General features: G+C 53.2%; 1 protein-coding gene across 9 annotated transcripts in view; it reads right to left on the minus strand.

The window, feature by feature from the left end:
* Ampd3 (adenosine monophosphate deaminase 3) overlaps window positions 1-12,586 on the minus strand; it is a 44,736-nt gene that overhangs the window by 6,993 nt on the left and 25,157 nt on the right. For all 9 annotated transcript variants that reach the window (XM_052201258.1, XM_052201240.1, XM_052201280.1 and 6 more), the window contains 7 exons: window positions 11,193-11,412; window positions 9,152-9,281; window positions 4,405-4,599; window positions 2,712-2,843; window positions 2,011-2,174; window positions 1,371-1,497; window positions 210-373 (listed from right to left, as the gene is read on the minus strand). In XM_052201258.1, coding sequence (XP_052057218.1) covers window positions 210-373; window positions 1,371-1,497; window positions 2,011-2,174; window positions 2,712-2,843; window positions 4,405-4,599; window positions 9,152-9,281; window positions 11,193-11,412 — 1,132 coding nt within the window. The remainder of the gene's footprint in view (window positions 1-209; window positions 374-1,370; window positions 1,498-2,010; window positions 2,175-2,711; window positions 2,844-4,404; window positions 4,600-9,151; window positions 9,282-11,192; window positions 11,413-12,586) is intronic.

Here is a 12,586-nt window from a genome sequence, read left to right on the forward strand (position 1 = left end):
ATATGTACATATGAACATGTGTGTGCAAACGGACAGCATCGTTGAACATACACTACATATCTGTATTGGCGTGAGTCTCCTCAAGCATATACCCACATGTGTGAGCAGTCATGTGATAAATTTAAGTCCCACGTGGGTGAGCACGTTGGCAGAAGGATCACATGCATGTGAAACACAGGCGCGCTCATGCACGCCAGGGCCTCACCCACCTGCGGAGGTTGTTCAGCACCATGATGTTGGCATACATGTAGTACAGGTAGTAACTGTAGGGAGGGTTCTGCTCGCTGGTCCAGAGGTCTGGGCTGGGACTCTTGTCTGAGAACATATGGTCACTGTGCTTGGATTCATCGTCCACACTGTCAAACCCTGTCACCTGCGTGGGAAGTGAGGATGCTGACCTCGCCCACCCGAGCCAGGGCAGGGTAATCGGGGACTCGGTCAGCTCCTGCAGGGTTTAGGAGCTCGCACCCCCATCGGGGACCCTGGGCCTCTGCACTGGCCCAGAAGGCCAGCCTGGAGAATGACAGCCCCTGTGTGTCAGGGGAGACAATGAGGAAACTGAGGCTGGGCCAGATGAGGGCAGGTCTGAGCTGCCAGGTTCCCCGCTGCTGTGCCGAGGCCAGTCCTGCAGGGCAGAGCAGCCACTGCCAACAGCAGCAGTGGCAGGCTGGGTGGGGGCGGGGTGCCTTGATATGCCAAGCATCGACTGCCATCCATCAAGTCCCCCGGCCTTACAACTTGTCAGCTAGTTAGTGCTCAAGTGACACTGGGCACTGGGTGGGGGGTGGGGATGGGCTATGGCCACATCTTAACGTGGAGCAAACCAGGACCAAAGTGGTTTAGGAAGCTGTCTGAGTGGGATGACTAGACCGTGGGCCTAACCAGGGCCAGAGCCAGATTCCGAATTAGAGGCTGAGGATTCCTTTGGTCTGTCAGGTATTAGCATGAGACGTCAGCTGCATGCCTCACAGCAGATCTAGGAGCCCTGGCCAGACAGCGGTGGCCCCAGAGGCACCTCTGCTTCGCTGGGAAGAGACCTAGGAAATCCTTTTGATCAGGTATCTCCTACCTCCAGGCTAAAAGCTGCTGACCCTTGCCCACAGCTGCCTTTCCAGGGACAGCTCACCAGCATCACCAGCAACCTCTACCTGGAGAGGAAGCCTCCCTCCCTCCCTCCCTCCCTGCCTCCCTCCCTCCCTCCATTCCCTTTCTTTATTCAGCTTCTTGGAGCTGGCAGGCCATGCCTGGGCCCAGAAGCTGGGGAGGGAAGCGAGGAGGAGGCCGGAGAAGGCGAACGGGACCCATGTGGGGCAGGTGTGCCCTCCTCTGCCACACCGAGCTCACTAGACTCCCCCCCCCCCAGCACTTACATATTTAAGGAAGAGGTGAAGCTCCCGGTGATCTTGAGGGTTGATGGTGGCCTTGAAAAGGGGCAGGAAGATGTTCTCCAACATTTTCCCAAAGTTTGGCAGTAGTTTCTTTGACCTAAATATATCACTGGGAAAAACAAAGACTTGCTTGTTGGGAGGACTCGGTCCGCCAGGCAGGGCCCAGTCACTTTCTCGGCAGTGTGGCCACTGTTCCCCAACTGAGGGTCACCTTCCTGTGCCCATCGGGACATTGCCTCAAGCCAGAGGCCACTGAGGGTGAAGTGGGGGGGGGGTGATGCAGGCTGAGTGAGAGCTGAACTCTGCCCCTCTGAACCCCATGCCCAGCCCAGCTGGAGATGAGAATGTTGCTCTGCATGACAGCCAGGGAGAGGCCAGCAATGTAGGGCACTGTGGGTCCCTCATGCCCCAGGCTCACCCAAATCTTCAATGAGAAGAAAGGGTAGCCCCCCCCCCACAGCCTTCTCATATATGTATTCTTCAAAAGCAAGAGTGATGTGTGCTGAGAGCCAAGCCCCACCCCCTGCCCCACCCTCAGGAGCATACCCTGGAGCCCAGTAGACAGGCTGAGGTCCCCCAAGAACCCCGGGGCCCGGGGGGGCGACGGGAGCACGATACTCACTAGATCCGGGGCACCTGGATGATCCAGCGCATGTTGGGTGAGTAGACCTTGTGCTGAATGAACCAGCGGGCCAGGCTAGACCACTCCTTGGGACTGCGACCATAAATGGAGAGCCGAGGTTCTGAGTATTGGTACTTGCTGTCCTCCAGCTCCCGGGCCACTTCCTGGTACCAAGAGCCGAGTCAGCCCCAAAGCCTCCGGGCTACACGGAGCCCCCGATCCCCAGGTGGGCCCTGGGATCCTTCAGCTACCTGCTCACAGGCGGGGAGGCTGATCTAAATCCCTGGAGTTGCCACTGCCACGTAGGCACCCACTCCCCTGCCGAGGCTTCTCCTGGGAGGGAGGCCAGGCTTTGACACCCACCGGCATGCTGGAGAAACAGGCCTGGGGCAGAACCAGGCTGGCCAGGCTGCAGTGGCAGCTGTGTCTCCGCCTGGAGCCAGCCCGCAACCAGCTGAGTTCTGACTGCAAACAGACAGGGGTGGCGCCAGGATGCTAGGAGCTCGTCCCTTCTCGCCCCTTCCCTGCCATCGGCCCACAGACACACCCGCCCATGCTCAAGAGCAGGAGGCCAGTGCTTGCCTGTGTTGGGTGGTAGACAGAAGGGCCTTCAGGGAGAAGAAGGGACAGAGATCACACATGCCCCTCCTTTTTGAAAGCAGACGACCGCAGGTATCTGAGGAGGCTGAGGGCTCACTCACCTTGACCATGCGAGCAAAGTACTCTCCCCCCAGGTAGTTCTCGGTCTTCAAATACAGGTCCCGCAGCTCGCTGGCCCCCACCGGGTTGTACTTGGAGTTGAACTTGTCGAAGCGGTGGAATGTCTGGCGACCCTGAGGAGAGGTCACCAGCTGGCTGCATCCCATTTCCATGGGGCTACCAAATGTTTCTCCAGGCCTTTCCAAGGCAGCCGCACCGGCAAATGTAGTCACCCCCCCCCCCTCCCTTTCTTTCTCTTAGACAGAGCCTCACTATGCAGCACAGGCTATCGTCTAACTTGCAATCCTCCTGCCTCATTCTCCGTAGTGATAGAATTACAGGCATGTGTCACCACAACTTTCTCATGAAACCTTGGACATTTTGCATGCCAGGACCGTGTTCCCCCAGGCAGCCATAGGACTCTTTGGACAGGCACTCTGTGGTGGAGTGCAAGGTCCTGGAGGTCCGAGGAACATAACCGACTCACGGAGCAGAGGGTACAAAGACCACTGAACAATCAAAAATACCAAGATCAGGAGCGGGGAAGATGGCCCAGCAGCTGATCTGTTTACTGTTCACCCCGTGGACCAGAGTTCAGATCCCCAGAAACCCATTTCAATGCCAAGTGGGCACAGTGACCCCATCCATAATTCCAGCCCCAGAAAGCAAAAGGGGATCCCCAAAGATGCCAACTAAGGCTAGCCCTACTGATGAACTCTAAGTTTGACTGGGGGACCCTTCATGCTTCAGTGAATGCAGTGGGAGAGCAATCCACGGTGACCCCTGGAATCAATGTCAGGCCTCACAGGCACATACATGTGCCACACATGTGCAAAAACATACACACATAAATCACAAAAAAATGGAATCAGAAAAAATTGTCTTTACTATGACTTTTTAAAAATGTGAACAGTAATTACTGTGCGTATCTGTCACATTTGGGTTACTTATTGTCTATGGTCAAATACTTGTGTTATTTTTCTGCCTTTTGAATACTGAAGATAACTGTGAACAAGCAGTGTGCAAGTGTCTACCGAAGTCTCCGTTTGCAGTGGAAAGTCTATGGAATCCTACAGCTATCATTTTAAAGAACCACTCTGCTGTCTCCACAGCAACTGCACCATTATTCAGCATTTTAACAACTTTGAAAATTAATAAGGTATATGATAGCCATTACCTTTTAAATCTTTTTTTAAAAAAAAAAATGTATTGATTTTTTTTTTTTACTTATGTGTGTGTGCCTGCTTGGCTGGATGGGTACTGAGTGCATGCAGTGCCCATAATGGACAGAAGAGGGCGCTGAGTCCCTAGAACTGTAGTAATGGCACTCATGGGCTACTACTGACTGTGGGTTCTGAGAACTGAAGCCCGGCTTCTTGGAAGGGCAGAAAGTGCTCTTAACTGCCATCTCTCCAACCCTACAGTCATCATTTTACTGTCAAGAAAATAAAAGTTTAAGCAGTTCACCAAAGGACACTCCTAAGTGATTGAGGGGGATTAGAACTTGTAACCACGGTCACCCTTTGACCCATTTGTTCCCAGTCCTACTATTCAGTAACACCAGATTCCTTTAACTGCTCTACTACAAGCAAAGACAGATGATTTCCCCAGCCACCAGCTGTCCAAGCAGAGCTATGCCGGCTTCTATGGACAGAGCCCTCCTGATGGAGGTACCCAGGGCAGAAGCTAGCTCACCGCATGAACATCCAGCGAGTCCACCGTGAGGTCGTAGGGGTCCATGTGCAGGCTGTCAAACACCTGCCGCAGGGTGATCTTCCGGCCCAGCTTCTCGGCCACGGTTCTGTCCGGCTCTGTCTGGTACGTGTGCTTGATGAAGCGCAACAGGTGCTTCTGATTCATGCAGGCCGCTGCGTGAATGTGCGTGTCTACCTGGAACACATCACCCTCTGGTCAATGAGCAGGTCCCCTCCCTGAGTGACCCAGAGCCTCAACCCTCCAGGCAGACCACAGAGCCTTAGCACTTTAACCTGGAATTAAGGCTGTGTGCAACTACTGCTCTCCCACTGGCTGCCCCCGTCACACGCTCACACCAAGCTGCCCTGTGGGCTCACACTGCCCATGCCTTTCCTCAGCTTTCCTGCAGGCTTTCTTCCTTCCCGTCAAGGTCATCTGTGCTGTTTCCTCCACACGGGAGCCAGCCCTGATCCCTGGGCACAGCTACTCCATTCTCTCTCTTGCCCAGCCTGGGCACCTGGTGCAGTCGTCCACATTGATGAGCACATCCTCCTGACCCCTCCTATATGTTTCTATCTGCCTGGGAGCTCCTCGAGGACAGAGACCAGGTCCACTGCTTCCACTTCAGCACCTACCCCAAGGATTGGTCCAAAGTATCCATGAGCCAATGGTGGATGAACGAACGAATGAATGAATGAATGAATGAATGAATTAAGAGAAAACCGACGCCATCCATTCCAATGGGTTCATATAACCATTGAAATCCCACCCTTCCCACTGACTTCTCTGTGAATCCCCAAAGCAATATCCCTAAGAGAGTCAAGAGGGTGACTACCACACCTTTCTCAGTCGACTGTACCTCATCAGAACCCAGGGTTTTCAAGCTCCATTCAGAAACAGATATCCTGACTGGAAGCCAACATTTGGACTCAGACCCTGGAGCAAATTCTGACTCACAGTCAGGAGTTGGGTCCCCTGCACTCCATGGAAATAGATTCCCCAAAGGAGGCACCAGCACAGAGCCCGGTGGGACCTTGGCTTCCTTGAAGAACATTTCGAGTCTTCCATGGTATGCTAAACGCCTGTAACATCAGGCTGTCCCTTCACCTCTGTCCTCTCCTGCGACAGCGCATCCTCACCCCAGACTGTGCCACCTGTACCTTTAAAGATTATTTTTTCATATGTATGTGAATACATGCATATACGCCAGAAGGGGGGAAGGCTGCGGGTGGGAACTTGAGGGAGAGAGGAGGCCTGAGAGAGGGAGGGGAGAGTGGGGGGGGATGAAAAGGGGGTTAGACGCCCTGGAAATGAAATTATGTGTAGTTGTAAACTGCCTGCAGTGAATGCTGGGAACTGAACTCCACTTCTCTACGAGAACACCAAGAGCTGAGCCGCCTGTGCCTTTAACTTTCCTCTTTAAACTAACAACTCCCAAATGCAGATCATGAGCCGAAAGTTCCAGAACTAAGTAATTACCAATCGGACATCTCTATTGGAGGAACTCAAGGACAGTTCAAACTTAACGTACCTCCAAAAATGACTCTCTGTCTCAGACCACAGCTCAAACCTGACCATCTCCTGGTTCTCAGTGAATGTCTGAGAAGTGACAGATCCTGACCTCAGATGTTCACCATGAAAAGCAGGGGGCTGGGGGTGGGGCTGGAGTGGGGCTGGGGGTGGGGTAGGAGTGGGGCACTGTGCTCAGCCTTCCCACCCTCTTCTCTCAGTCTCAGCCAATCACGTCACTTCTACCTCCCAACTGTGTGTTCCACCCTCACTGCCACCAAAGAACTCACTCCTGAGTCCAGAACAATCTCTTTTCTGGCCTTGCGGCTTCTTTTCTTGTTCCCTGTCAACTACACCACCCTTGAGCACATGCAAGCTAGAGTGGTTTTTTTTTTTTTTTTTAAACAACAACAACAAAAACAAAAACAAAAACAAACCACTGTCACTATCTTAGGATCCTAGCATGCCTCACCTTGCCTGGTCCTATCTCCCCTTCCCCTCCCCCCCACCTCCATTCCCTCTTTCTTTTTACTGTTTCACCTACAGGCTGTCTGACACCTGGCTAGTGGGTGCTCTAGGGACACTATGGCATGCTGAGTCACCTCTCATGAACCCAAGAAGACCAGGAGAGGTCACAATTCAGGGTGCTGCCTACCAGACACCGGCCTGCACCCTGGAGCTGCAGCAGACCGGGCTCTCCCACAAGGCTGCGGGGAGAGACACTGACCACAGCCAGGGAACGCTGTCCGCAGCTGGTCGGTCAGCTGTTAAGACATGCCAAGCCGGACACTTGATCTATGGGACTTGTGTGTCTGTTATCCCAGCCAGCCATGGTGTTGGGGACAGTGCTCACTCATCAGGGACCTTCCTGCCATCAGTTCTTGACCTTCCTCCAGGAAAGACAGAAAGACTCAAAGCTGTGAGGTGCAGAGCATCACACGGAGTGGCGCTGAGGCTCCAGCACTTTAGAGCCGAGAGACAAGTGGCTCAGCCTGGCCTGGCTCACTGCGGTGCGGCCTACCTCAGCATGACTCCACACATGCTGCGGTGCGGCCTACCTCAGCATGACTCCACACATTCTTTGCCGTGCTAGCTGAGTCTTTGAGCTTCGCAGTCATACACACTGCCTGTCATAGCTTCCATGAGTCACAGGACATAGAATGAAAACAACCGGGCCATCCAGGAAACCTGCCCCCCACAGTCCAACTTGCAGAATAAGAAAAAAAAAAAAAAAAAAAAAGGCCTTCATTGGAGATTAGTGTCTCGGACTGGCCAGAAGAATCTACATGAACACTCTTCTGTCAGGTGCAGTCCGGGTTCACAGGAACAGTGACGTCGGTGAAGCACTGTTTGCTGTCTGGGACCTGAGCTAACTAACACTGGCTCTTCTCACACTCACGGCAGCCATGAGAAATCGATACTCATATTCTTTCTGCAAGCTTGAATAGCTTCGGGGAGCCAATCCCACTTGGCCAGGCTTGGCCCAAATGATACCTATGACGTCCCTAATGTTACACTTTACCAGAGTGAACAATGCTCATTCCTATCCAACATCCAATTGCCAAGTAGCAAGCACAGTCCTTTCCTAGCAGTGAGCAGAGACTACATGCTCAGTCGTAGGGTCCTGCTGGTTGGGGCTCACAATGTCAAAACTCATCCCTTACTGCCCATACAGGCCCATGCCACGCCCCAGGCTCCTGCCTTTAGAGCCTGGCTCTGGACATGACAGTCACCAAAGGGATACCCCTTCTCAGCCACTGTGGATTGTAAAATCCCAGTCTTGTTCTTAGAACACAGATTTTGAGTGGGAAGATAAATCAGCCAGCGCCCAGCAGGCCAGTTCTCCTGCCCTGGAGGATCAGGCCTACCTCAGCGGCTTGGGATCACGCTCCTGGGCCAATCCAGGTGCCAAAAAGCAGACTGTTGTGTACAGAGCAGGCATCAACCCCAGACTGATGGGGAACTCCAAGAATCATCTCTTCTCACCTCATGGCCAAGGAGCAGCCCAGAGACAGTCATAGGCCATCCAGGGGTGACCACAGGACCATCAGAAGCACAGTAGCCTAGGCTAGCCTGGACCAAGCTTCAGAAGCTATACAGGCCCAGAGTGCTCACACTTGCAGAGGGCAGGACTGTGCCAGACTGGGTGAGGTGTTTCACCCCTCTGCCAGGGTATGTGCTAAGTTCTCACAGAAAGTGAGCCTCCCAAAGAAGGAACAGACAGCAGCTACTGTGTCTATGTAAATGGTCTAACCACAACCTTTCACCTCTGCCCACACATCCAAGACACGTATAAAAACCTCCAACAACCCTGAGTCCTCCTCTCACTCCGGAAGCCTCTTGGTCCAGTCTGAGACTTCTGGCATTCTTTAAGAAGTCCATAGGCCTCCGTGGTTCAGAACCTTCCCACAGCCCTGCAGGCCTCCCTCTACCCGGCTGGCACCCAAGTTCCAGCCCCACGGCTTGTACACTCTCTCCTTCCTCCCCCCTTCTGACATCTGCACACGCTGCTCCCTCCCCAGAATGCCACTGTCACTTTCCTTCCCCTGTACCACAGCCCTCTCCTCCTCAGTTCTGGCCTCTCTGAACGCCACTCCCACGGCCGGCACAGCACTTGTCTCTGCGGATTCTTATGAGCAGAAAGTGAACCTTGTTCTCCATCGAGCCATGCTCAGCGTGATCCCAAGCCTTCCTTCTCCTGGAAGAAAGTGGAAGAGCTCCAGGCCAGGATCCTGTAACACACACACCTGCCCCGTTGCTGCCCCTGCAGGCAGAGGGTGCCAGAGCCACTCAGCCACTCCAGGGGCAGAGGAGGGCAAGAGACTGGAGCATCTCAATGCTTTGCTCTAATAGAGCTGACTCCAAAGGATGTAAACCGGCCAACTCCTAAATCCAGGGAGGTCCCAACAGCTTTCCCTCTGTGTCATCGCTAACATATCCACTACCCTAAAGCCACCACTGTCAAGACCAATGTTCTGATGCTGGAGAGAGAGACTTGCACCAAAACAGGCTTTCCGCCATGGATCTAGAGTAGTACCACAGTGTCCAAGACACAGCCCGATGTGAGAATGCAGTCCGCCCATCTTCCTCCTGCGCAGACATGTTTTACCACACAGGCTACTCTGGCCAAGAAACGTCCAGTCAGGTGACCTGGCGCTCACCCGGCTCTGGTCCTAGACAGACCCAGGGCATCATGACCTGGGCCAGGTGAGTGGCTTGAACGTCAGCCCCCACATACCTTTCTCACGTTATAAAAGTCCCTGTGGGGGTTGCTCTTCAGTTCCTTGAACTCTGACATTTCATTTAACATCTCGTGAAGGCTAAACTTGGATTCCAGAAAGTTCAGTCGCCGGTGACAATAGGTTTTCCTGCAAGTTGGTGAGAGATAGAGACCCCAGTAAGACGTCACATCGCCACATCAAATGACAGTTTAGCAACATCAGGACAGGCTAGTGAGGGCCGGAAGGGCGGGGCTCTGAGAGCGTGGGGGAAGAAGAGAGCTGAGGTCTCCAGCTTTCCTCAGACCTGGCTGAACCGGCCAGTGTGTGACGTCACTGAGCAGACAGTCAAGACAGGGGAGGAAAGCACCGACCCTGGATCCCATGCAGGCTTTTGGTGTCTTATGTGTTTGGGCGATTAGCACTGGAAGAACCAGCCCATGCAAAACTATGGAGATGGTAGCACCCGAGACTGAAGTACGTGTTACAGGCTCTGGTCTGGCTGAACAGAGGAGCCCCTCCCATTGTTCTTCTCATCTTTCCTCAACCCCCACAATCCTTTAAATATAGAATTCATTACCCAGAATATCAATATGCAGTCAAACTATCTACTACAACCTGCCTGTCTTGGGATGCAGAGGCACCAACCCTCTACCCATCACCAACTGTCCCTAGATTCCCACGACCTGAGGGATTCTCAGCTCTGAGATTCCTGGACAGGAAGAGGACATTTTCAGGGAGGAGCAGGTGAGGAACACTGAGACAGAAAGCTTTGTGGGACTGACACCCCAGGATCCCCACAGGGAAAGCACTCACAGGGAATAGGTTTTCCTCCGCGAGGAAAGATGAGACTCATTGCTATGGCCAGATGTCTCCCACTCCCAGCTTAGCTGCTCAGCCTCACAGCACCGACCCTGCTCCCTCAGCGCTCTAAAACAGCAGCTGCCTACATCTCCAGCCCCCTAGGCTGCCACACAGGACAGCTGCTTGGAGCTAGAAAGATGGCTCAGTGGTTAGGATCACACACTGCTTTTGCAGAAGACCTGAGTTTGATTCCAAGTATACAAATCACAACTGCCTGGAACTCCAGCTTTAGAGGATTCCACGGCCTCTGACCTCCTCACATGCAGACATACACACGTATATATAAATAAATGGCAATAATAACATTTATATGCCACTTACAGCAGTGCCATTGTCTATCTACAGAGGCGACCCCTGAGGTATGCACAAGGGTCTCAAAGTGGGAAAAGACTCTGAGCTGATGAGAGATCGAGACCCCAGTAAGACGTCACATCAAACATTAGGTTTGGTCACTTTGTCCAGCACCTGTCCCAAGAAGGACTCTCCTTGACAGTTTCTCAGACAACAGTCACTTCTTATACCTCTGGTAAGAAGGGATTCCCAGAAACTGTCCCTCCCCCTCCTAGGTCTTAGTTCTGGACTCTGCTCAGTGAGGACCAAGAGCCAGAGGCCCATCCTCCCCCATCCTGCTCTTCTGTCTCAGAGACGAGGCCCACACCCTTCACAGCAAAACCCAAAAGGCAGGAGCGAGCGAGCGAGGGGCACACCGCACACTGGCAGCCCTTGTCTTCCCAGACTCCCATTCCCAAGGTTCAGGGAACTGAACCTTCCCCATTGGTTGCCTCAAACCCCTGCCACCTTCCCTGTCAGCTCCAGCCAAGCTCTGGAGCATGGGTGGGGGCACAAAGGGCCCCAGGATCCCTGCATGCTATTTTCAAAACCACAGACAGCCCAATGGCTGAAACGGAGTCTTTAATCCTCCTTCCATGTTCACCTATGCCCCGGGCTGGCAGCTGGCAGCTCTCTGCAGTGTTTCCTTGCCTAAGGAGAGGGGTGGCAGCTGACGTAGGTTCACAGTGGCCACTACCACACAGGGGTTTCCGCACACATGTCCATATGCAGTGGGGTGCAGCAGTAACAACTGTAAGCCTATGCAACCCCCCAAAAGGAAAGTCCAGGATGGAGTGCAGGCATCAACGCTTGCTGCATCTTCCCACACACTCACACCATGAAAGGGCGATCGGGAAACTGGCTTACGTGGGGCCATCGGTGATGAGGGCCAGGATATGGCTCATGTCCACGATGTAGGTCTCCAGGTCAGGGTAGGGCAGGCTGTGGGGCTCCTGGCGTTCCAGCATCATCTGATTGTCATACACAAAGAGAACGCCTCCCTGCATGCGGACCAGGTAGCCCAGGTTGGGGGGCGCACCATCCAGGCAATAAGGGTCTTCCTGGGGCAGTGGGGGAGGGTGGAAGTCTGCAAAACAGGACGAGTGGCGGCCAAATGACCAACCTTGCTCGCTTTGTCAGCCTCCCTGGCTTGTCTGTCTCTGTCACTCTCACCACGGTGTGAGATAATAGTTCTTCCCACCTTGGGGATCAGAGGAAACACTGGTTTGTGTTGTTGGCTGCTACAGTCCAGTCTCTAGATCACGCCTGTCCCAAGGCTAGCACACCAATGCATGTGTGTGCATGTGCGTATGTGCACGCTCGCATGCGTGTGTGTGTGTGTGTGTGTGTGTGTGTTTGAACATGCACATATGTGTGTATTTAGCTTAATTAAAATGAACTTCGCCTAGTCCGGCCCTTCTTGGCCCTCAGGGATGTCTGCTTTATTTTCCTTTTATTTTTTTAGAAAAGAATGCTAGGTACTCTCCCAGTGAGACACTGGGAAGCGCTGGCAAGGCCTGGGGTGGGGAGTAACTGCTCCCTCTTCCCACATTTTTTCTGAGCCCAAGGCAGCCAAAGAATTAGACAAGAAGCCACCCTAAAAGAGCAAAAAGAGGCAGTGACCAGGCCTTCCCCTCCCGGAGCAGGAACTGGTCAGTGCAGTCCTTTGCCCAGCGGGGAGCCAGGCAGAGCAAACCCAACCCAAGCAGTAAAACACCTCTGCTCTTTCCAGGCTGTGGGCTGTGTGGCTCTGAAAGCCCCTTTGCCTCTGGGTCCTGACTCTCACCTGAGACACCTCCTAGCCAGCAGGTGGTAGTGAGCGCCATAGAAGGGAAATGCTTTGTAAACAGGTGTGCCCTGCACAAGGATCACGGGCATTAGTTATGATGGTCCAACTTAATGGGCCTTTTTAAACTTTAGGATTGTGCAGAAGTGTGTGTGTGTGTGTGTGTGTGTGTGTGAATCAGCAACACACTCAGTGAGTCAGAAGGGTATTCAGCATGTTGTGACTAACTAGGCTGATGATTTTGCCAACTGTAGGCTCATGGACACGTTCTGAGCATGCTTAACATAGGTTGGTGGTATTAACTGCGTTTTCAGTTTAGGATGTTTTCAGCTTCTGTTTGATTTACTGGGAGCACAGTCCATCAACAGTCAAGAGTCTCAGTTCTCAGCTCTTAACAAGCTGTCTCTGACCAGGGAATAAACACAGCAGGTCAGCCAGCACCTTGCCGGCCAGCTGCCTGACAGGCAGAAGGAAC

Source organism: Apodemus sylvaticus, chromosome 1 (assembly GCF_947179515.1).
Source record: "Apodemus sylvaticus chromosome 1, mApoSyl1.1, whole genome shotgun sequence".
NCBI classification, from domain to species: Eukaryota; Metazoa; Chordata; class Mammalia; order Rodentia; family Muridae; genus Apodemus; species Apodemus sylvaticus.